This window comes from Plutella xylostella, chromosome Z, assembly GCF_932276165.1.
Source record: "Plutella xylostella chromosome Z, ilPluXylo3.1, whole genome shotgun sequence".
Classification (NCBI taxonomy): domain Eukaryota; kingdom Metazoa; phylum Arthropoda; class Insecta; order Lepidoptera; family Plutellidae; genus Plutella; species Plutella xylostella.
In genome coordinates, this window is record NC_064012.1 from 1,942,843 (window position 1) to 1,967,254 (window position 24,412).

General features: G+C 37.7%; 1 protein-coding gene across 2 annotated transcripts in view; it reads left to right on the forward strand.

Annotated features, from left to right (window-relative positions):
- Window positions 1–362: 362 nt before the first annotated feature.
- The window catches only part of LOC105382690, a 49,154-nt gene continuing 25,104 nt past the window's right edge, over window positions 363–24,412 (forward strand). The window contains exons 1-2 of one of the 2 annotated variants that reach the window (XM_011552617.3): window positions 363–601; window positions 1,481–1,671. In XM_011552617.3, the coding sequence (XP_011550919.3) occupies window positions 406–601; window positions 1,481–1,671 (387 nt within the window). In that variant the 5' untranslated portion in view covers window positions 363–405. The remainder of the gene's footprint in view (window positions 602–1,480; window positions 1,672–24,412) is intronic. The other variant, XM_048633017.1, reaches the window with a different exon arrangement.

Sequence of the window (24,412 nt, forward strand, 5' to 3'; positions counted from 1 at the left end):
AACTAAGCGCTGTATTTAGTTTACAAGCTAATAATTAGCTACGTTAATAGTAATTCTATAAATGATATCCACTTAAACTTGTAAAAATCTCTTCCAAGCACACAAAACTAGTGAAAGAGGCATTAGCCCCACTAGGGTTTATTGCGCCTAAAAATCCCATTTTTTGTAGAAACGTCGTTTACACGTAGAAGATATTTAAAATTATACAAAATTGCATCAAAATATGAAACTAGATAAAATTTCCTAATATGTATCACAAGTTATAGCTTAATAGGGCGTATAGTCTGTTTGTTATGATCAAATGAATATGAAAGTCAAAGTATTGTGGCGCAATGGCCCCGGTTGACCTTACCTACATTTAAACCTTACACTCCACAGGCGTACTTCATTTCCCGCCACCGCAGCATGTGTGCGGCCGTCCTCATCAGCCGGACCACGGCCATGACGGCGGTCCCGTGCGTGGTGGACGCGGCCTACGAGATCAAGCACAACGGACGCGTCAACTTCGACCGAGGCCCCATCAACCTCGTCATTGGCTCCGACTACAGACACATGCGGCGCGGGATCAAGATAGAAGTCATTAAGCTCATCGTGCCTAAGTGTAAGGGTCAATTCAGACGTACCACAACCACACCACAGCCACAACCACGCCGTGTGGTCGGGCCTTTATTTTGTATTGAAAATGAATAATCCACACGTGCCACATTTTGCCGTTGTTATCGACCACCTGTGTAATACGACCACATCGCAACCTCATCGCAACCACATCGCGTCGGCATCGGTAACGCCGCCACACCGGCCACCTTCTCTCCCTATTAACTGCATACGACCACGTGGTTACCACATCGCAACGACAGCGACAACACAACCACATCGACATTTTGTCGCTGCCACAACGCAACGGCAAAACCCGCTGCCACACTATTCATACGTAACCACAGCTTGACCACATTATGTCGCTGCGACGTGGTGTATTTGTGGTACTGAGAAGTCTATCTATTTAACTATGAAGAACTTGCGCTCCTTATTATCACTTATGACCATGGAAGTAATAAGTACTTATGTACGTAAGTACTTTTTACTTCCATGCTTATGACAAGATTGACAAGCATATCCACCTCCCTCTTGATAGGTAGTGGTTTTATTTGTTTGTTTTGTGACCGAGTGTTTCATAATGGTTCCTTTCCCTCCTATTAGATATAATAAGTATACATTATTATTGGGTGTATCTGCCAAAAGACGCGAAGACGAAGGTAAAGACTAAGATTAACATCTAAAAGATTCAAGACCATACTCAGAATACCGTCTAAACCCGCACAAACTCCACAACCAACTACACCACCTGTAAATCCTGTTCCAGTCCCAATAAACGGCTTGGAGAAGGGCCTGGTGAACAGCAAGATATGTCTTTTATATACCGACGTTGTTTATCCAACAAGCTTTCATCTTTAATCATCTAACTACGACTATTTTGTTCCAGTCCCAGAGAGCGCCAAACTGAAGGGGATGCTAATCAGCAAGACCATAGCGCTCATGGTGCTAGAGTCTCTCGTGCCTGACATTGTGATGGAGTTCCCGCCGCGGGGCGTCATCGTGGACACCAAAGGCACCATCAAAATGGATCTCTACGAGGAGTGCTTCACCGCCGGCTGGCACTACTTCGTCTCGGGGGTGAGTACGAGGGCATCACCGCCGGCTGGCACTACTTAGTCTCAGGGGTGACTTGTGTAATTATTGGTGAAGAGGGCCAGTGTCTGCTGGACATTGCGGCATAAAATATCCATGAGTCAAATCCCACTCTCCAAGTCAATGTCTTATATAAACCTGATGATCTTACTGCAAGGGAAAGACCTCAACATAGGGGTGACTCTACGAACACACAGACACAGTGTTGGCCTCTTTCAAGAAATAAAATACCTAATCATTATTAAGTAAGTATTTCATCATTATCATCAGCCACTGTCTTCTTACGTCACGTCAGATACGTGTGTCCACTGTGGTGCTCATAGGAGTTACCCAAAAGGCAGGTACAAAACATTGACATCACTAGAAGTGGACTATGATGATGGTATGCATAGACTTAGTATACAGGGTGGCCCAAAGAGTGACGTCCAAAGGAAAATGTTTGATTCCTTAGGTCAAGGGGTAGCCAAATCACCCCCATGTATGTTCAGCAATTTTTAGTAGTTTAGGAGTTATGATTTTTTTAACTAATTTTCTACGAAAATCGACCTCAGTGGATCAATTATGTTTTATTATTTTTTTGGATAACTTTTTTAAATTATTTTTTTATTTTTGTGTCATCCTCTTGAGTTGTTCTTTTAACCATAACAGTTTCAGCTTCCTAGCTGTAATGTAAGTTAGTAATTTCTATGTCGAAAGTTCAAATTATATCATCGAGCTAGACTGCTCTGAATTTTCTACTTGAAATTAAAAATTGAAAAAGATATTCTCATGGTCCCTTATTAATTTTAAAAACTCCGCAAGGTTCCAAAATAAAATAAAAATAAAAATAAACTATTGCTTAATGGGGTATTATTTGCAGAAAACAGCCTTCAAAGGTACTTGGGTGGAAATTCCCTAATTAGTAAATTGCTTCAGAAAGTTGAAAGATTCCTGTTATGTCATTACTAAGGACTAATTCAGTTAGAAAAAGTATCAAATTAAAGGGAAAATAAAATTATTTCCTTTTTTTTTATTTAAGCAGTAGTTGATAGCGTCCCAGTAATTGATAGTTTCAACTTTATGGTTGAATAATAATAAAACTAATTAAGTTTTTAAACGCACTCCTGTAAATATTTGAACTTTGAAGTCTATAAAATTGACTACCAAAGTGTCAGTATTCTGCATCGATTCAATATGACGTTTAATTTTTTTTCGCGCGTAGCCGTCTGCATCAACGCGTTTACTTGTGTTTTGTAAATGGAATAACTAAGGTCAGAGTGTTCGCCGGTACGATATTGCAGTTGATTTATGGCGTTTTACGGGTAAGTATTGTTTTTATTACGTTTAAATGTAAAGTTACTTCGCTTGCTTATGCTTCTGTTACCAATTTTTATTGTATTTACTTGTTTGTGACGAGTATCATTTACTAGGACAAGAAAAAATCAAAAACCTAGTAATTGATACCCCCTATCAAATAACGTTAATGCGTAAAATATGTTGCTCAGACATGAAAAATGTTTAATATTTTTATGTTTGAAAATTACTTTACTTTTGCTATGACAGATTTTTAATACTTTGTATTATTTTTTGTTGATGACTTCATATCAATTACTGGAACACAGAATGTAAAACTACTTTGTCAATTACTGGGCGAAGTGAAAAATTTCCTATCAATTATAGGTACATTTTGAGACTGTTTGAATTTTCTCGGAAAATAGTAAAAAACGTTTAATTAGATACTTGATTGTAAGGAAATAATTTAGATAGAAGACTGATTTACCAAAATTTGTTACTTAGTTACCGCCTGATTTCGTAATAAAAGTTTTTCCCTAACAACGTCTTTATTATTGTCACTATTGTGTCAACTACTGGGACATTTACCTTAAGTTACATTTTTGAATGTAAATTCTTAGTAAAATGTTTAAGTCTGAGTTGTAAGATTTATGAGATAATTGTATTATTAATACTAAGTAAATAAACTCAAATAATTATTTTACACATTTACTCACAAAAAAATTTCAAAATGGCGACCTCCCACAGCAATACACAACCTACATCTACGCAAGAAATTTTCTTTAAGGCTGTCACTAAAGCTGGAAGAAAATCAGAATCAGTCAAATCTAGTGAGGGGGGGTTGAGGTATGCGGGGCGTTCTACGGACAATGACATGAAATTTTAACATAGTACTCGAAAACATAAAAGTGAAGACATGCCACTTTGTTAAAAATATACTAAGTAAGTAATATTGTTTTGTGATACGAAAATATTTATTTTTATTTGAAAGTATTTTTAATATTTAATAATTAATTATATATAAAGTCGTACCCGTGCCGATATTTATACAGGTTGTTGCAAAAAGGGTTTAATACTATGCCGAAACCTACGTGTGCAGCATGTTATTGATTTTATTTCTAAGCCAGGAAATGAAATCAGAATGTAAAAAAATCGCGAAAATATTATCAGAGTTTAATAGTTCAGGGTGTTGTATTAAACTCTGCCCCCGTGTAATAAAAAAAGTATAGTTAGCCGAAAGGACCTGTTTTTTTTTGGTGTTTCAAAAGCAGAACAGTAGTTTGCAGAACTCTGCATATACAGGGTGTCACAAAAGGTTACGTAGCTGGCAAAGGGATATGGGGAGGTCACCAGAAAAATAATAACATGTAAGTACCCCCGCAAGGGAGTACATTAGTACAAGGCGAGAGTGTGTATTTTTTTTTAAGTACTTATGTGTATTTGGGATATGATAGAAATAATATTTTTGTTTCTTAAAAACCAAAAAATTTACACCTTGCTGCGCTCTTTTGCTCACTGTAAGTACACCTACAAATATTGCTGTATTAAAAAAAACGGTTTTGTTATAACGATTATAAAAAAAAAGTTATTTTCATTTCAAGGAGTCATTTACCTAAATACGATTTCACTCAACAGCAGGTGAACTGAAAAAATAAGTTCTAGTTCTATCATCACTTTAGATCGCAAACATTGTAACTCCACTTTTCTCGGCGAAAAGTACTCTTTGGTGTCAATAGAAACGTTTTTTGAATTCACATGTTTTCCTCTTTATTCGAAAAAAAAAAACTGTATTCCGCATTTTACCATTTGTTTTCCTCTAAACCCCAAACCGTGATTTTTAAACAAGAAAACTTAGTAATTATACCCTTTATTCTCATATACAACGTGCGATGTAGGCGAACGTGAACGAAAACTATGCAATAAGCCTTTGTTTTTATTACTACTTTAGTAAATTACAATAACATACTCAACAATGTTAATTTTTTTTTGCAATGTTATGTTGTTAAATTAAGATCTAATATTTTATTAACATGAAGTTACTTTCAACTTTTTTTTGCATCTATGCGTCGAATCACAGCATGACGGCTGCTGCAGCTTCCTGCTGTCCTGTCCTCCAACCAATCCCACCAGTACTGCAGGTTGCGTCGAATACGAGCCATTCTCTTCGACTTGACAAGACAGGTGCTCCCGGAAGGATCATAGATCGCACGGAACCCGTACCGTATAGAGGCAACGGACTCCTTTGCAACAGCCCCCCAGATTCGGAAGTAGCCCATGCACTGCATGGCGAGCACAGCTGCAGCAATTTTTTCGTAATGAATCATTGGGATGTCATCCCCGAAGGAGGCTCTCAGCCTACCTCACGACCTGTGTGACATTAGAAAAATGCACTGTGCTAACGCCGTTTGCGAGCTTGATTTGCAGGACCGCGTTGTATGCCAAGTTCCACAGCAGAGGGGTCCAAGACCTACCGCTGTGGAACTCCGCAACTGAACTTCTTCAGTGAAAACAAACCCTCTCTTTTCGCATCCTTAATGTACTTGTTAGACACGTATGACCTCTGTCAATTTTCTGCAGATAAGAAGACAAGTGATGGTATACAAGAGCCGCCCTAAAGGTTCGCCCTCTAGGGGATAGAGTTGAACGCGGTTACTATTTTTAAGCAAACAGCCAGCGCAACAACTCGCCCGTGGTTCTTATCCTGCTCCGACAGTGAACGAACGCAAAGTATTGTACCCACTATTCGAATCCGCATTTCGGATGCCAAACTGACTGTCCGAAACGTCGAAACCGTACCACCACAGAGGTATGACTCGTTCGAAGAGCTTATCAGGCTCTTACAGCAATCAGATGTGTCGGTACACTGAAAGATAATCTACAGGCCTGCTTTATTTATTTAGGAGCACTAATGGCCTCCTTTCAGTCATTGAGTCACTGGCACTCAGGCTGCGGTTGAACAGGAAGATAGACTGTCTAAACAAATCATTTTTAGGCTAGTTAAAAAAAACTTTAGGTGGGTAGTATGGCAACTAGAACTACAAATAAAACAGTATTTTTGTCTCCTCTAAAATTTGGTCACGAGGAGTTACGATGATTACGATCTAAGGTGACGCTGACGATATTTTATACAAGGTATTGAAAAAAGGGTATAAAGCTTAGCCAAAAGTGGATTTAGGTGCCATTCTGATCCACTTTTCTTCTACAATTTTGAAAATTCACGTAACAAAACCTTTTACATAGAAACTTATTCGATCACGTGACTTTTTACTATAGAGACCGAATTTATTTTTCGAGAATTTCCAAAACTTGGAGAACAAAAGTTGTTCAGAATAACCCCTGAGTCAAACCCTTTCGGCACAGTATACCCTTTTTGCAACATCCTGTATAGGTAATATCAGGTTTATAAAAGACCTGGGCCTGTAGAGTGAGACTCGGCATGGGGAGTCATAATTTATAGATCTTTTAGGTTGCAGTGGCGAATGGACACTGGTAGCCCTGCCCTTTTCTATAACTATAACTATAGGTAATTTTATGGCAATTTAAAAATGGTATAACATTTATCTATTTGAAAAAATCATTAAAAATATACATTACCTATCACCCTAATTTAAAAAAAAAATCAGCCCTTACTTTAAACTTATAACACCCCTCTATTTCCTTCAGGGGTTAAAAAACCTGTGTATTTAATATTTTCTTATGAGTTTTTTTTAAAAAACTAGGCTCTTACATAGTTGTACATAATATTATGCGGTATTTTATTCCACTTGTAACGCATAAAATTCATAGCTACAGTAAACATTTCATTTTTTTCATGGCGAGATACAGTCGCACTTAACCGCTTTTTTGCAAAGCTTGTTAAATAGATTTAAAAAATTATGTAAATTTTAGATCTTCAATTTTTAAAAATACTTACTTATTTTTAACAACCTGTAGTGTACAGACTACCACATCTTAAAATATATATATTTTTAATTAACTACGGTTTTTGGTTTCAAATAAAACAAATTATGAACTTACTTTTCAACACCCTGTATATTGTGTAGCTTACCTACCATACACAACCGTTAAAATAAAATAAATTACCCCTCAGAATATAAACAGGCTCGCGCTTTGGCATACTGCATTGACCGTATAGTTCTTATTCGGAGAATCTAATAAGTGCCATTATGTGCAATGTTTACCTTTATCTATGCATCTGTAACTCTATAGTAAAAAATGTAAACAAATCGAAAAGGCGAAATGTTTTCAAAGAATTTTCGGCTTTTCTGCATCTAAAATGATTAGAAAATTAACTTTCCATAGCAAATGCATATGTATTATAATACTTGTAGTCATAATTTGTTGATTTAATCAGTTTTTGTGAAATATTTGATAAAAAATAAAATGGCGTGGGTATCGCTCCTAACAGGCCGCCACCAGGGCGACGACTGAAGAAATCTGAAATCTGTCACGGTGTCATCATTTTTAAACCGGAATTTATTAGTTTTTTGCAAAAAAAGTTGACTTCTGGTCCATTAAATCCAACTCTTTAAGGTAACTTTGTTAAGAATTTAATTACCTACACATACATATAAGATTCCATGAAAATGGGCCCTCTGATTTCGAGGGTTTTTTCATAATAAGTCAAAAAATGGCAAAAGACATGGTGTGTTTGCAATTTTTTTTAACATACTTATTATAATCCTGCACCAATTTATAAGCAACTAACATGTTCAGTATACCCTCTGCTACAAAATATATTTTTATCAATGTGATAGAAGCCACCGTTTTTCCAATCTAATCAAGTATATCAAGCCGACTTTAGCATTTTAGCTTTAGGGATCCCCTTAAGTCGCCTATACGCTTCTCTGTTTCATTCAGATGTCACTTTTTGACAGATGTCACATTTTTGAGAAAGTTACTTTTTTGACATGTTTAACTTTTTGACAGATGTCATATTTTTTACATTTGTCACTTTTTGGACTTAAAGAAAATTTCTTGCGTAGGTGTAGGTAGTGTATTGCTGTGGGAGGTCGCCATTTTGAAAATTGATTGTGAGTAAATTTGTAAAAGAATTATTTGAGTTTATTTATTTATTGTTAATAATACAATTATCTCATAAATCTTACAACTCAGACATAAACATTTTACTAAGAATTTACATTCAAAAATGTAACTTAAATAAAAAAAAATGTAAATAATTTTATTTTCCCTTTAATTTGATACATTTTCTAACTGAATTAGTTCTTAGTAGGGTGAAATCGCCAAAATTTGTACATTTTTTGTCCATTTCTCTTGGTTGCACTAAAACCTACTAAATGAGAAAAATATAACAATTTCACATTGAAAATTTTGGTAAATCATATTAGTAGAATAAGTAACGTATTAAATTATTTGTATTTTATCATATTTTGTACAGTGGTTATTGAAATTTACATAAATTTAAATCTTAATAAAAATTTTATGATCAAACGAACTTACCTTAAGTGAAGTTCGATCATAATTATCTTATTTATTTATACTTTATTGCACAATTTACAATCGTAATAATGTACAACTAGGTGGACTTAATGCTAAAAGCATTTTCTGCCAGTCAACCTGCAGGAGGTACGAGGATCAAAAAGTACGGGTGTGCAAAAAAGAAAAAAAAAAAAGATCAAAACATAATTATGATTGTGGAGTTCCTAAAATAAAATAATACCTAAACCCTAAAACTAAGTAAATAAATATATAATATATATGACCCTAAACCTACTAATACCAAAATACTATACAATACATATAAATCATAAATATATACAAATATATATATATATATATATAATAACATGGGGTACAAGAAAAGACTGCCTAATTAATCTGTTCTAAATTGCTGAGGTAGTGAGCACGAACCATTGACTTGAAGAGCGGTCGAGAGGGGGCTTTCCTGATTGACTCAGGGAGATCATTCCATAGGCGCACTGCCGTGACCGAGAAAGAATTTAGCATGAATCCAGACCGATGTAAGGGTAACGATAATAAAAGGTTATGAGAAGAGCGGAGGTGCTTGTTATGGGTATCGGAAAGAAAGTTAAACATTGATTTTAAGTAACAGGGAGAATTAGGTTCATGAAGGATCGAAAAGAGAAGACAAAGAATTCGTAAATTCCGTCTATCCCGAATAGGGAGCCATTTTAGCTTGGCGCGGTAACCTGACACATGATCGTATTTACGGAGACCGAAAATGAAGCGGATGCAGGTGTTCTGCAAACGTTCCAGCTTATTAAGAAGTGCTTCAGTCAGGTCCAAGTAGCACACGTCAGCGTAATCTAAAATGGGCAAGAGCAGAGACATTGCCAATGAACGTTTGGTCTGGAAAGGGAGAAAGTTTTTAAGTCGAAGAAGAGAATGCAGAGAAGCAAAAATCCGACGAGACACACTGTTGACCTGTGGCACCCAACTTAAATTTTCGTCAATAATCACTCCGAGGTCTTTAACTGTTGATGAAAAAGGTATGTTACATCCGTCGAACACCAGAGGGGCTGAATTAAGGTCATGGTTAGAGATTAGTTGAGAGCTGCCGACAATGATTGCCTGGCATTTCCCAGGATTTACCAGAATACCGAAACGGTTGGACCATTCAAGGATACTGTTAAGGTCCCCATTCAGTTGAGTAATGGCAGACACAAGGTCTTCAGGTTTAACTTGACAGTAGAGTTGCAGATCGTCGGCATATAGATGGTAGGAACAGAGAAGACTTGAAGATACTAAATCAATAAAGATAGAAAAAAGTAAAGGAGAGAGAATACCGCCTTGAGGAACGCCAGCAGACAAATCGGACCAGTCGGATAATACCGAGCAGCTTCGAATCGCCTGCTGGCGACCCCGAAGATAAGAGGAGAACCAGCTAACAGCGGAAGGAGAGATCTGAGATTTTACTAGGACGGCTAGCAGAAGGTCATGATCCACGGCGTTGAAGGCATTGCTGAAGTCTATAAGGACCAGCACGGTAATCATCCGATTCTCCATACCAGACCTTATGTCTTCTGTGACTTTTAGCAATGCAGTAGTGGTGCTATGCCCCGCACGAAAACCAGACTGGTACGGATTAAGTAAGCCACCATTGCAGAGAAACGCAGTGAGTTGTCGGTGAACAATCGACTCGAGGACTTTGGAAAGGAAGGGTAAAATTGAGATGGGACGGTAATGGTTGAGAGATGAAGGATTGGAAATTTTGGGGAGAGGGATAACGTAGGCTTTACGCCATAAATCGGGAAAATTACCGGAGTCAAGGGAATGATTTATGATGTGGGTGATAGCAGGGAGAAGGATGTCAAGAAGATTGGTCACCATAATGCGCCCTATGTTGTCATGACCAACCGCCTTAGATTTAATAGACAATATAATTTTTCTGATCTCTTCAGCTGATGCCGGTGCGAAAATAAAAGAATCTATGTCTGGAGTGGGCATATTATGAATAAGATTTAAAGTTAAATCTTTGGTGTAAGAGTCAAGAGTTACCGAAGATGGAAAGTGATTATTGAGAGTGTTTATATCGAAAGGAATTTGGTTATCTTGTTTAAGAGGCTTGCCCACGCCCAGAGACCTGAGGAATTTCCAGGTACCTGCAGGTGAAGATAATTCGAGTTGCTCTGCGATATATCGGCGTTTGGCGTTCCTACACATCTGATTACACCGATTCCTGGCAACCTTGCAAGCTGACCAGTTCTCCTCAGATCGCGATATCTTGTACCTGCGAAAAGCTCTATCTCTCCTAACCATGAACTTCCGGATGGTTTCATTGATCCACGGGGTAGGTCGATGTTTCAGCTTAACAGGACGTACAGGAGCATGCGTATCAAATAGTTTTATGACATTACTGCAAAGAAACGCAACCTTGTCATTGATATCGGGCAAGTCCTGCATGTCACTCCACTGAATTTGCATGGCGTCGGATCTAAGCCTCTCAGCATCCAACTTCGAGAAGTTTCGTTGAAGTAGCACCACGGGCTTTGCCTTAGGAATTCGTAAACGATACGAACAGAAAATTAAATCATGTTTGGAAAAACCTGGAGCAAGATGTTGTCCGTGGCGAGCTACTAAAGAGTCATCTGAAGTAAGAATAAGGTCGATTAGAGTGTCAGTCGTGGAAGAGTGATGAGTGGCCGACAACGGTAGAAATTTGAGGTTAACTGAATCGACAACTGAAAGTAATTTGCGGGTGCGAGAATCAGGAACAAGTAAATCAGTATTAAAATCACCCATGATTATATGATGAGAGTAGTTAGAGATAACATTTTCAAGGGCGGTTTCAATCGAAAGAAAGTAATCATTACCTGGAGGGCAATAACATACTCCAAGTAGAACCTTGACACCAAGGTTAAGCTCAAGAAAAAGGTATTCCGCAGGGGCGTTACTAGAAGTCGGGGACTGGGCAATTACGGAGAAAGGAATATCGCTCTTCAAGTATATGGCCACCCCACCACCCGATCTACCCACGCGGTCGTTGCGAACCAGGACATAGCCAGGGAGGCAATACGCATGAGAGGACAGAGTGGGTACTAACCAGCTCTCTGATACTAAAATTGCGTCCACCATACCTGATTCAAAAGTGCTAAGGAGCTCATTGTAGTGTTTGGGAATGCTTTGAGCATTGATATGGCAGACATTAAAATTTTTGGCAATAGGGGAAAATTCGTTGTTTATGATGTCACTAAGACATAGCCCATCACTATCAGCGCTTAGAAAAGAAACAGACGAATTAGCTGAAACGAATGAATCGTCATCAGACTCATTATTAGGCATGTATAAAATAATATGATAATAAACAAAATATCTATATACTTAAATAAACTAATACAATAAATAAATAATTAAGTTTATATAACGATACACTAACAAACAAAAAAAAAACTTAACAAAAGGCACAGATAAAGACTACCTGCACGATCCTGCTGGCAAAAAGGCAAAAAAAATAAAAAAAGGAAATTAAATACAGACTTGACGCTCAGAATAACCAAAAATTTGTAACGTTGAATTACGATTAACATAATATTATTATATAAAGTTTCTGAACGCAACCAAAAAATTTACAGAATACACAGATTAAAAAGTACATTTGGTTTGAAGTTTAAATTCACTTTGGTTTGACGTTTGACATTCGGAAAATAGCTTGACAAGTTGAAAAACATAAAAACTGTGATAAAAAAAAGTTAAAACATTCGAGAATGGTCCGTTATAATTGCCAAAATATCTTAAAATACCTTCAATACGAAGAATTATGGTGCAGAAAATGAAAAGGAGCCGCAGGCTATTGCAATTAACGCTTATCCTTCTGAGCAGCGGCGGCCTAACTCCTGGTAGTGGGCGCGGGCTGCGCTCCTGACGATTTGGGAGCCGATGACTGTGTCGGAGTCACAGCTCTGGATGAAGCGGCCTTTGGGGCAGGCTTGGAGCCGGGCGGCTTGTGGGCCGGGGCGGCGGGCGCCACTGCCGGGTGCTTGCTGCACAGGTGGTTTAACTCCAGCTCGGACACAATCTTCACTCGGCTACTGTCTGGGAGTTGCACAAATATTGCTCCGTTTCTCGTCCAGCAGGCTCTGATCCCGAAGTGCTTACGGGCCCGCATGAATATGTGCTGCCGCGTCCGCGTCAGAAATTCGCGAATGACGATGGGACTGGCCTTGAGGTGCTTCTTGGAATCCCAAACTTGCGACCTGAGCGATGGATTGGAAAACCTCACCAGTATCGGCCTAGGCTTCACAGGATCCAGAACACCGCCAATTCTGACACACTGGGAGATCGCAGAATGGTTGAAGTCAGTCAGGCCCAGCTTGGAGACTATGGTGTGTGATACCAGTGCCGCGGGGTCCTCCTCTTTCTCCTCCTTGATGCCGGTGAATAGGAGAGCATTGTGACGGCTCTGGCTATCCATTTCATCGACGTGTCTTGCCAGGCCAGCTATCTGCTCATGCATCAGCCGAAGAATGGGCATTACCGAGTCCTTGAAAATGATGAAGTCCCTGGATAGGTCTTCCAGCTCTGGCTTCATAGGCGTGTTGGAGGACTGCAGCTTCCTCTCAAACTCATCCATCCTGGTACCAATCATTCTCTCCATGTCTCTTTGCTGCTCCAAAAGTTCTTGTGTGGTGACCATAGTGACAGTTGTCAATGTAAATAATCTGATAGATAGGTACTATGCCAGCAGGTAGGTGCAGTTGTACTATTACTGCATATAATTGCCAGAAAACAATTTTTCACTGATAATGTATATATTAATTATCGGAAAAGATTAAAAATACTTTGATGTATATATTATAATACAATTAAAGCAATTAATAATTAATAAAGTAATGTTGTTTGTTTATTTGCAACTACCCGAAAAAAGCACTGCACACTATCTTGTCTTCGTCGAAGAGATTTATTTTAACTTATTCTTTTACCATGTAGTAGCCCTGCTACGCCCGAACGTAGGTACCGCACATAGTTTCAGCGTCAGAGAGAGAAAGAAAGTGAAACTGGTTCCTCACTTCCCTCTCCTCGACCCGACGCTGCCTGTTTCAGTCGGTGAGGTGCCAGCTTCATTATTTCAGAGAGAGAGCCTAAGTATTAACAACATTGTTTTACTTTTGGGTATGGGTTGGGAGGGACTTTAAATCTCTTCGACGAAGACAAGATAATTATGATCGAACTTCACTTAAGGTAAGTTCGTTTGATCATAAAATTATCTTGTCTTCGTCTTCCGAGATTTATTTTAACTTATTCTTTTACCATGTAGATGTTTGGAGTTGGTTCCTCAAATAAACAATGTTGTTATAGTTTTATTTTAGCTGTGAGTATAATGTAAATATCTACTTAAAGAAATATAAACAAGGTTAATCCATATTGAATCATTTATTTGCTCAATACTTATTATAACTACTTAATTATATTATTTACAACAACTTGATCAATTAATCAATGAATTTACACAATTTTGAATCGGTCTATTGTAGAAGTTTGCAAATACTGATGACTGAGCCGACCAGCCTGCTGTACGACGGATTACGTCTACGCTGATTCCTGATCGAAAGGCTGCGGAAGTGCTGGCGTGACGAGTGCTGTGAGCACTAAACATATTAGTATCAACACCACATTCAGCAAGAGTTTTCTTAATCCATCGTGCAATAGTCTGGCTTGTGGCAGATCTATATGGTTTCTTAAATGTTAATAATAACTTATCACTATCTGGTGTTCTGTGCGTGGATGTCTTATCTATGTAAACATTTAATGTAGTTGCTGGACATATTTTTGTATTTGCAAGAAAATAAGGCAAGTTAATAATGGGTTGAATGCGACCAATCCCCGAGGTTTTTATAATATCTGTTATTGTTATTATTACCCTGTCATTAAGTTTCTTAATATTACTTATTCTAATAAGTGATGTAGTATGTGTGTAAACGTATAGATATACAATATACATGATTATGCTATGCTTCGTATGTAACCATTTTATGACGCAATTATACTCGAGCTTCAAACCAATTCGGACGTTTCACTTAATCCCGCCACCGAACCTTAGATGGCGACCCTGCCAGCCGGCGCCGCCGCCGCGCCGCGCGCTCGTGTGCACATTCCATTCTACTGATAAGGACAATGGACTATAAACATTGAGTGACTGGTGCACGAATTAAGATAATTATGGGTTCATCTAAATATAATCGTCGCGCTGTAATTACTTCAACGAGTCTTAGAAGTGCTAAAAAGTCTAAAATAAACTGGGAAAATGGGGAAACCGCAATCTAAACAGGAGGAAGTCATTATTGCTCAGACTGGAGGAACAAATACAGCATCAGCCTCGCAAGATCACGCCAGCTACACCAATCAATTATTGGGAGTACTTATAGGATTTATTGCCTTACTGAGCCTCCTCGCATTTTATAAGTACTACAAGAAAGCGCATAAGAAATGGATTCGTCGGGAAATAATTATGAATGATCTTCGCCGTTCCTGCCTTCGCCCTGTGGTGAGCTCTCTCCCACACCTCGGTGACCCAGCTGCCATGACCGCAAAAGGATAAAATCCACAGTGATAGTGCGTTTTACGTGGTTTTCAGTGCTGATTTTTTTTGGTAATGTGTGCGACGTAAATTGGTATACGTACAACCATATAACATATCCATAAAAAAAAATGTTTAGTGGACTCTAGTTAAATATTAAGAGTAATTAAATCTATTAATCAGTATATCGTAAAGTTTAATGAATAATTATAATTATGACAAAGGCATTTAAAAAATGCAATGATATTAAGTTTTGGTAAAAGAAAATTAATGCGTATAAATACCTACGTAAAAATATTTTTTTAATAAGTTGATAACTTTTTAATTTGCCCACTTGTATTAAGTAATACAACGAATATAATCCTAATTATCGCTTAAATGTAACATGTACTTATCTAAATAATTATTTAGTAATTAACTACCTATACCTACTAAGAGATTTATTACCTAGAGATATTTACTATGCACTTATTACATCATATTTGACATGCATTTTGTTTATACTCTCGAATTACTAAATAATAAATATGCATTAAATTACTATAAATAATATAATCATTTTATTGAATGTATGGCGGAAGATATAATTTCTTTGTACCAAGAATTACTACATACAGGGTGTCCCAAAAGTCAACGTCATCCCTTAAAGTGCCGATAGGTCAGCTCATGAGAGGCCAGAATATCACAATATGACCTTAGTAAAAACTCGATAATTTTCGAGATATTGACACTTTTATAAATTTGCTGAAAATCGACACCTTGAATCAGTTTTTTGCGTGCCGCCGGTACAAAAATCGATATTGTTAGAATTTGTTTGGTGTTGCATCACCCTGTATAGCCCTGCTATTGATCGCAGTCAAAAAAAATATCGAGTAATGCTGTATGTTTAAAAAAAACACGGTTTTCAAAGTCATAAAAGGTAATCGTATTTTTTATAAACAACTTTGACTCTACATACTGTAAAAAAATTATACCACGCAAACCTGGCACCTTATTTAAAAAGATTGCTCATTTAATGCAGTTTCCAAAATGGTATGAAACGTTGCTATTGTTTCAATTAACAAAAAAGTTATTGCTATTTTAGTACAAAACGACCTCGATGTAAAATTGTCTGAAGGAAATTTATCTGACTGAATTTATTAAGGGTAAGTCATGTTGGAATGAGTAAAAGTAAAATAGGTGGTGGGGTCAGCCGTGGCAACGATGACGCAAAAATAGCTAAGAAAAAAATTACCAAACTCTTATAAAACATATTTTACGTTTTCTACACCCTATTTTAAAAAAAACAAACATTTATTGACTTTTATTTTTATTTCTCAAAATTATAACACCACATTATTATATTAAGTACATAATCAGCAAAAAATAATACTCATTAATCGTCATAATCATAATTTTGAGAGTTTGGTTTTGTTTAACAATAACTTTAAAATAAATAACAAGTAATTAGAGGTAATGTTAATGACAAACTGATCTGTCCCTTTTTTGGATACTGTGGGTGTACTTTTACTCATTCCAACATGACTTACCCTTAATAAATTCAGTCAGATAAATTTCCTTCAAACAATTTTACATCGAGGTCGGTTTGTACTAAAATAGCAATAACTTTTTTGTTAATTGAAATAATAGCAACGTTTCATACCATTTTGGAAACTGCATTAAATCAGCAATCTTTTTAAATAAGGTGCCAGGTTTGCGTGGTATATTTTTTTTACAGTATGTAGAGTCAAAGTTGTTTATAAAAAAATACGATTACCTTTTATGACTTTGAAAACCGTGTTTTTTTTAAACATACAGCATTACTCGATATTTTTTTCAACTGCGATCAATAGCAGGGCTATACAGGGTGATGCAACACCAAACAAATTCTAACAATATGGATTTTTGTACCGGCGGTATGCAAAAAACTGATTCAAGGTCTCGATTTTCAGCAAATTTATAAAAGTGTCAATATCTCGAAAATTATCGAGTTTTTACTAAGGTCATATTGTGATATTCTGGCCTCTCATGAGCTGACCTATCAGCCCTTTAAGGGATGACGTTGACTTTTGGGACACCCTGTATAAAAACATACTTATCAAAGTTAGGCCCAGATAGGAGAACTCCTTCAGTGCAAGTACGAAAATTAGAGGAAGCTGAAACTTTATATGGTAAATTTGACTGTCTCGTTCTTAAATTGAATGAACAAACAAAAGTTAAAGCATTAGACAGTAAGTCATTGAACTATTTACAGAAGTTATGCGTAGATATACCTTTATTGTATTCAAAAATTAAGTCTTATTGTGAAAGGGGAACCACCAGTACGGATACCAAAATGGAGAGTTTTAATTTGAAAACTGCCTTATCTCTCTTGCCTGTTATGACGGGGGATGAAAATATAACTAAACAACTAATTTCTAGTATAGAGCTTTATGAGAGTATGTTGGAATCGTCGGGAAGGACTGCATTAATAAACTTTGTGTTAAAAACTAGACTTTCAGAAGGAGCGAAGTTACGTATGAGTGAAAATTACAGCACAGTTTCAGGCCTTCTTCAGGACATGCGTGACCGTCTTTTGACTAAGAAATCTGACACGGCTCTTCAACAAAAACTACAAAGTGTGCGCCAAGATAGGAAAACTGTAGCGGAATTCGGTAAGGAAGTTGAACAATTATTTGTTGATTTAACTATTTCCCAGGCCAACGGGGATCAAACCAAATACAACGTTTTAAAACCTATCAATGAGAAAAATGCTATAAAACGATTTGCCGATGGTCTGAGAAGTTCCAGGTTGAGTACAATCATTACAGCTCGCAACTACGTGACCTTGAGAGAAGCAATTAGCGGAGCGTTGGATGAGGAGACAGCCGCAGACCCTGAAGGGACGATGATGAACTTTCGTGGTGGAAGAGGTAGGTCCGATTACCATAACACTCGTAATTATAACAATTTTCGTCAACAAGAGCGTTACCAATACAGAGGTTCTTACCCTAGCTACTCCGAGCAGAGAACAGAACAACGAACGGACTTCTATCGTGGAAATAGTCGCGGGCTACAGAATAATTTAAGATTTTTAATCGCTAATCCTTCTTATGTGTGCTTGTATTCTATCCTTGAGTGAAATGAGACACCGTATAACTTTCGACCATTCGCTTATATTCGTACTTTTCGCACTTTTACAATTTTTAACATCAATCGCAAAATCCAAGAATCAATCCATCTCGAGTCCATAGACCAATCTCCCAAACGTCACTTGTTTTTTTTTTAAAACCTCCGTTACATTATGGTGTTAAAAATCAATTCTTATTCCAACAATGTTAATGAACCTAACAATCGTCCATCCTGACAACGTGTGCGACCCCGCGCACGACGCCGGTGCGTAACCTAACAATCGGCTGGGAACATTGGTCCATGGCACAGAGCTTACAATCATCAAACCAGAAATAAACTATGTTTTATAAACTACAATTTAGAAACAGTTAACATCAGCAACATGTTTTATAATCATTAAGTTTAACAATAATATAGCTAAGTTTACTAATATTAAATTTAAACAAAATGTAGTCACAATGCTTTTTTAAAGTAAATTTAGTACTAAATAGTATTAAATAGTGTATAGTGTTAGTGTGTGTCACATCTGGGGTCATGAAACGCTTATGAATAAAAACTAAGAATCGAATTCTAGAACCAGTCTCAGCACTAGCGAATTTCTGATGCTACATTTACCCTTGAGAGTCTACAGATCTTTTATATGGGTTCTAGAATGCGACCCTTACACTTACAACCACATGTGGAAAAGTGTAATTAGCTAGCTAGTAGCTATTTACCTAAGATATTCATATTGTGCTATAATATACATAGCAGTAACTTCTCCAAATATTGTAAAATGGAATGAAATTAGCTAAACTTAAACAGTTAGGTACTCTAGTAACCAAATAAAACATTAAATTAGTTTAAAACAATAAATGTGCAAATTCTTGAAGAAAATAAAAATAAAAATACAATTGTTTTAAACATATGATAATAGTTACATTATGTATGTAATATTTTTACCATAGGTAGGTAAATGTACATTCTGAAACAATTGCAACTTAACTTATAACTTAATAAATACATGGTGCATAATTCACTCAAAACCAGTAAATTTAATTAACAAATTCCGAATTAGACTTTTACATTTTAAGAATTTAATTATAATTATAAACAAATAATAACATAAAAAGTTACATATTTTCTACATTACAGAGTTATATACCAAATCTATATCTAATATTTTATTTTATAATACTGAGAAAACTTAACTAAATTTTAATATAGGTAACGATGCAAAAGTAAATTATGCTACTCAAGTTTCCACTCTACTGTTACTCTAGGTAGACTAGTTAAATGGTACAGGGAGGTTCAACTATACCTATAATAAACTAAATCTAATCGTAAGAGTTATGAACAACCGCTATTTATGAACAATACCTACATACAAAAGGAGAGAACGACATTATAAAATAAAAACTTAAGAAGAAAACGAACTAAAGTAACCAGTTTTATGAGAAGCAAAATGATCACTAATCAGCCTATTGGAAATAAATGATAATCTATAATGTGACGTGCACACTGAGTCTTTACGAAAACTTAGAAGCTACAAGTGCTGGGAGTCTGGTGCTGCGTGGGGTCCATTTTGTAACTTAGGTGCTCACTAAGACGGGTTTTTGGGATATTCAACCCCTAAGGGGGAATAGGGGGTGTCAAGGTCAGAGTCAATTGTTTTATTCAATGCATAAATATAAAATTTCCGCGTGACGCGATTTAGAGCAAAGTTATTGATCAGAATTGTACCGGTCATATTATGGGATATCGCATAGCACCGTTTAAGTTAGACGCTTGAAAATTCACATGCCAACTTTAGTGAATGCAAAGTTATTTGGTATTGCGTTAGTTGGCTACATGCGAAACACATAGATTATTAATTGAAATGAGTATTTTGCCATTGCCAATTGCCATACAAGTCTTTGCCGTATGAAGTCTGGTAAATCATTTTTAGTGAAGTATTTGTCAATTCTCATGTAAGTAGTTTTATACCACCATGGCAAGTTGTTGGGTGGGTAGTTCGGGAGTCGTCCACGGGAAAACATTTTAAGGCGAAGCGATGATCATAGGCAACAGCTAGTGCTAGTGATAGAAATGACCATGGCTTTATAGTCAGAGTCACGTAAAATAAGTATTATTAAAAATAAAATAAAAATATGTGTGATCGGAATGACAAAGTTAATTTAAAAAAAGGGGCCACGTAGGGCTGTCTACTAAGCCGTGAATAATAATAATAAAAAATATGATGTCAGCTATTTTACGGTTGGATAATGGAGGAGGTGATGACGCTTGCAGCTGTCATCATTAGCTGGGAACAGCTATACCGGTCCTGGAGGGCAGGTATTCTAAAAATCTTTTGTATTTGTTAACCCAGTTTATACATTCATGGTACCTAGGATTCCACACTTGTGAGGCGTAGTCGAGTATGCTTCGAACGTATGAGCAGAACTTGTAAAAGAAAATTTTAATTAAAAAAAAAATTAAAAATTGTTTATTTCAAAAACTTTTCACTTATAACTAATACAAGGTAAATACCTCCTATTAAGCATAAAAATACCTGTGCCAGGAGATCTCGCTCTCCATATCAAATTAACATTTAAATTATTCAGTTTCAGAAATAAATGGAAGGTAACAATAATAACCTATGCACAGGTCCCTTCTTGGACAAATTTCTCGTAGTACACTCGATTTCGGCATGAGTAATACACATCCTATCCCATCATTCGGTGTGCTGGTGGAAAATGTCTAGTTCTAAACTAAAACTACATCACATACAAATAGAAAACCCTAATTAACACAAAACTAATAGGGCGACAAAGGCAGAAAAACAGCAACTTATGCACAAGGACTTGTTCTGACGATGAGGGACAGAACTAGAAGCTCTTATCGCCGTACATAGATCTATTTAGGGTTGCAAGAGTCTTAGGAAGAGAAGTAGCTCCTTTGCCTGGCATTTTCAGCACCCAAAACATTGTAATTTTGTAAAAACAATTTTGGCATTATTATTGAAAGACTGCTTGCTAAAGATTGTATAATATGTTTATGAGTTTGGTTACTGATAAAGTTCAGTACATTGTTTATGATGATAATAATAATAATCCATTTATTTCAGATTGGTTACTGATAAAGTTCAGTACATTGTTTATGATAATAATGATAATAATCCATTTATTTCAGATTATATGTTAGTGAGTTGGGTTACTGATAAAGTTCGGTACCTATACTCAGTACTGATAAAGTTCGGTACATTAGTAAGATGATTGTGAGTTGGGTTACTGATAAAGTTCGGTTCCTATACTCAGTACTGATAAAGTTCGGTACATTAGGCAGATGATTGTGAGTTGGGTTACTGATAAAGTTCGGTTCCTATACTCAGTACTGATAAAGTTCGGTACATTAGGAAGATGATTGTGAGTTGGGTTACTGATAAAGTTCGGTTCCTATACTCAGTACTGATAAAGTTCGGTACATTAGGCAGATGATTGTGAGTTGGGTTACTGATAAAGTTCGGTTCCTATACTCAGTACTGATAAAGTTCGGTACATTAGGAAGATGATTGCGAGTTGGGTTACTGATAAAGTTCGGTTCCTATACTCAGTACTGATAAAGTTCGGTACATTAGGCAGATGATTGTGAGTTGGGTTACTGATAAAGTTCGGTAGCTGTACTTTAATAAATTCAATCAGATAATAAAACTAGTTGAAAAAATATACTGATTTAAGTTAAATTGTTCACCAAAGCAACTGTAAGGTATCTATTTGCATCACAATATTTTCCCTACTAAATGTAACAAACTTTGAATAGTTTTTTTTTTGTTGTGTTTGAAATGTGATTAGATAAGGTCAAGGTCAGGGAAAACTATAGATCGCATCCAGTGTTATGCTTTGGGAGAAAAGCCTACGTCCAGCAGTAAAGAGCTATGCTGATGATGAGATTCAACATTAGTATTTTGTAAGCATTTGAGTTTCATCAATATCTAATAATAGAGGTAGGATAAGGGAATACTAAACATCTAATTAATTGTAACTTCATTCACAATTTGACCTATCTAGTAGTTTACATTTACCCCATTACCCTTTAATTTTTAATTTCATCTGTAACTGTAGTTTTACTATTATTGGCTTTACTAAGTCAATCATCAGTTGTGAACCCAACCCTGTTGCATTAAGTGCACTCATAACTGGCTTAGGATACGGTGAAGAAAAAACGGTGCCCCCTTACTTTACAGTCATAACAAGTCTCTAAAAGATAAGTTAAAACAGATCCAAAGTTGAGCTTTGAATAACATCACAATAGTTTTGATTGTTGTTAACATGTCCATCTTGTAACATATAAAAATATAAAGTATGTCATAATTATAAAAGAGCAGGGCCGCCTGTCCTGTAGGGGTGGAATCCCCACTGCTCATCAAGAATTGCAACAACAGGTCTAGATGAAAACAGCGCAAAACCAAATCATCCAATCTAAGTGCCTGTTTACCAAGTCAGTGTATGATATAGTTAGCAGCACACTCTCTCTCTGAACACCACATTGATTGAGGAGAGACAACCTCTCACAAAAACAAACCTCAATTGACCAATCAAGTCTTCTTTTCTGCCAAGCACCTCTTCCAAGATCTGGCCGTAATTTGTTCATACGGAACACACTTAAAAGTTTTCCTTGCCACTCTGGTCTAGTCAAGAGAATAGAGTTAAGACCTTCATACCAAATCTTAGCCAGACCTTGAAGCTTTTGCAGTGCAAAGTGAATGGTAGTGTTGTAAAGCTATCCCTTAAACATTCAAAAATATCTCTTTATCGAGACAAGACCAACCTCTTTACCTCAAACCAGTCCTTTGCTATCTCCAGCTTTCCTCTGCTCCAGCTGTCCTCTGCTACGGCTGTCCTCTCTCCGCTCCGGCTGTCCTCTCTCTGCTCTGGCTGTCCTCTCTCCGCTCCGGCTGGCCTCTCTCCGCTCCGGCTGTCCTCTCTCCGCTCCAGCTGTTCTCTCTCCGCTCCGGCTGTCCTCTCACCGCTCCGGTTGTCCTCTCTCCGCTCCGGCTGTCCTCTCTCCGCTCTGGCTGTCCTCTCTTCGCTCCGGCTGTCCTCTCTCCGCTCCGGCTGTCCTCCTTCCGCTCTGGCTGTCCTCTCTCCGCTCCGGCTGTCCTCTCTCCGCTCCGGCTGTCCTCTCTCCGCTCTGGCTGTCCTCTCTCCACTCCGGCTGTCCTCTCTTCGCTCCGGCTGTCCTCTCTCCGCTCCGGCTGTCCTCTCTCCGCTCCGGCTGTCCTCTCTCCGCTCCAGCCTCCAGCTGCCTTCTGCTCCTCTGCAGCCTCCGTCTGCTCCGCTCCAGCCTCCAGCTGCCTTCTGCAGTCACCGTCTGCTCTGCTTCAGCCTCCAGCTGCCTTCTGCTCCAGCCTCCAGCTGCCTTCTGCTCCTCTGCAGCCTCCGTCTGCTCCGCTCCAGCCTCCTGCTGCTTTCTGCTCCTCTGCAGCCTCCGTCTGCTCCGCTCCAGCCTCCAGCTGCCTTCTGCAGCCACCGTCTGCTCCGTTCCAGCCTCCAGCTGCCTTCTGCTCCGCAGCAGCCACCGTCTACTCTGCTCCAGCCTCCAGCTGCCTTCTGCTCCTCTGCAGCCTCCGTTTGCTCCGCTCCAGCCTCCAGCTGCCTTCTGCTCCTCTGCAGCCTCCGTCTGCTCCGCTCCAGCCTCCAGCTGCCTTCTGCTCCTCTGCAGCCTCCGTCTGCTCCGCTCCGGCTGCCTTCTGTTCAAGCACAGACCCTGGCCCGGGCCTCATCCTCCATGGCACCCTGGACTCGGTGATCTCGGCCTTGGGCACCTTGGGCCCTTCTTCTTCTTTTCAAACCATGGTCCTGGGACCATCTTGGTCCCCAATGTGGTGTCTCTGAAACTCGCACACAAAAAAAAACATGGTTTGAATCGGCACCAGACATGTACCACCTCTTAGGCAGTATTAACTACTCTGTGTATAAGTTTTGGGACCAAATATCAATATGTCACTTGTTTCCAAAGGGATGCTTTATGGGTCGCGTAACTAACTATATTGATATAGACTAACAGTAATGTCTAGAAAACTGATTGTACTTGCATTCATAATTAAACACAATTTTTCCTGATTTTCTAACTATTTGAGGTTATGAAAACTTTGGCATTTAAGTTTAACTTCACTCGTGGGTAAAATATCCATTGTTAATTGAAGCTATTAAGTATACTATTGTATTCCACATAAAATCGTAGTATTCACAAGATTAATAAAGTCATTATTAAGATTCATACAACAAAAATGCACGCGGAAACTTACCACTCCTGAAATGTTGCATACAGTCGCTAATCCTTCTTATGTGTGCTTGTATTCTATCCTTGAGTGAAATGAGACACCGTATAACTTTCGACCATTCGCTTATA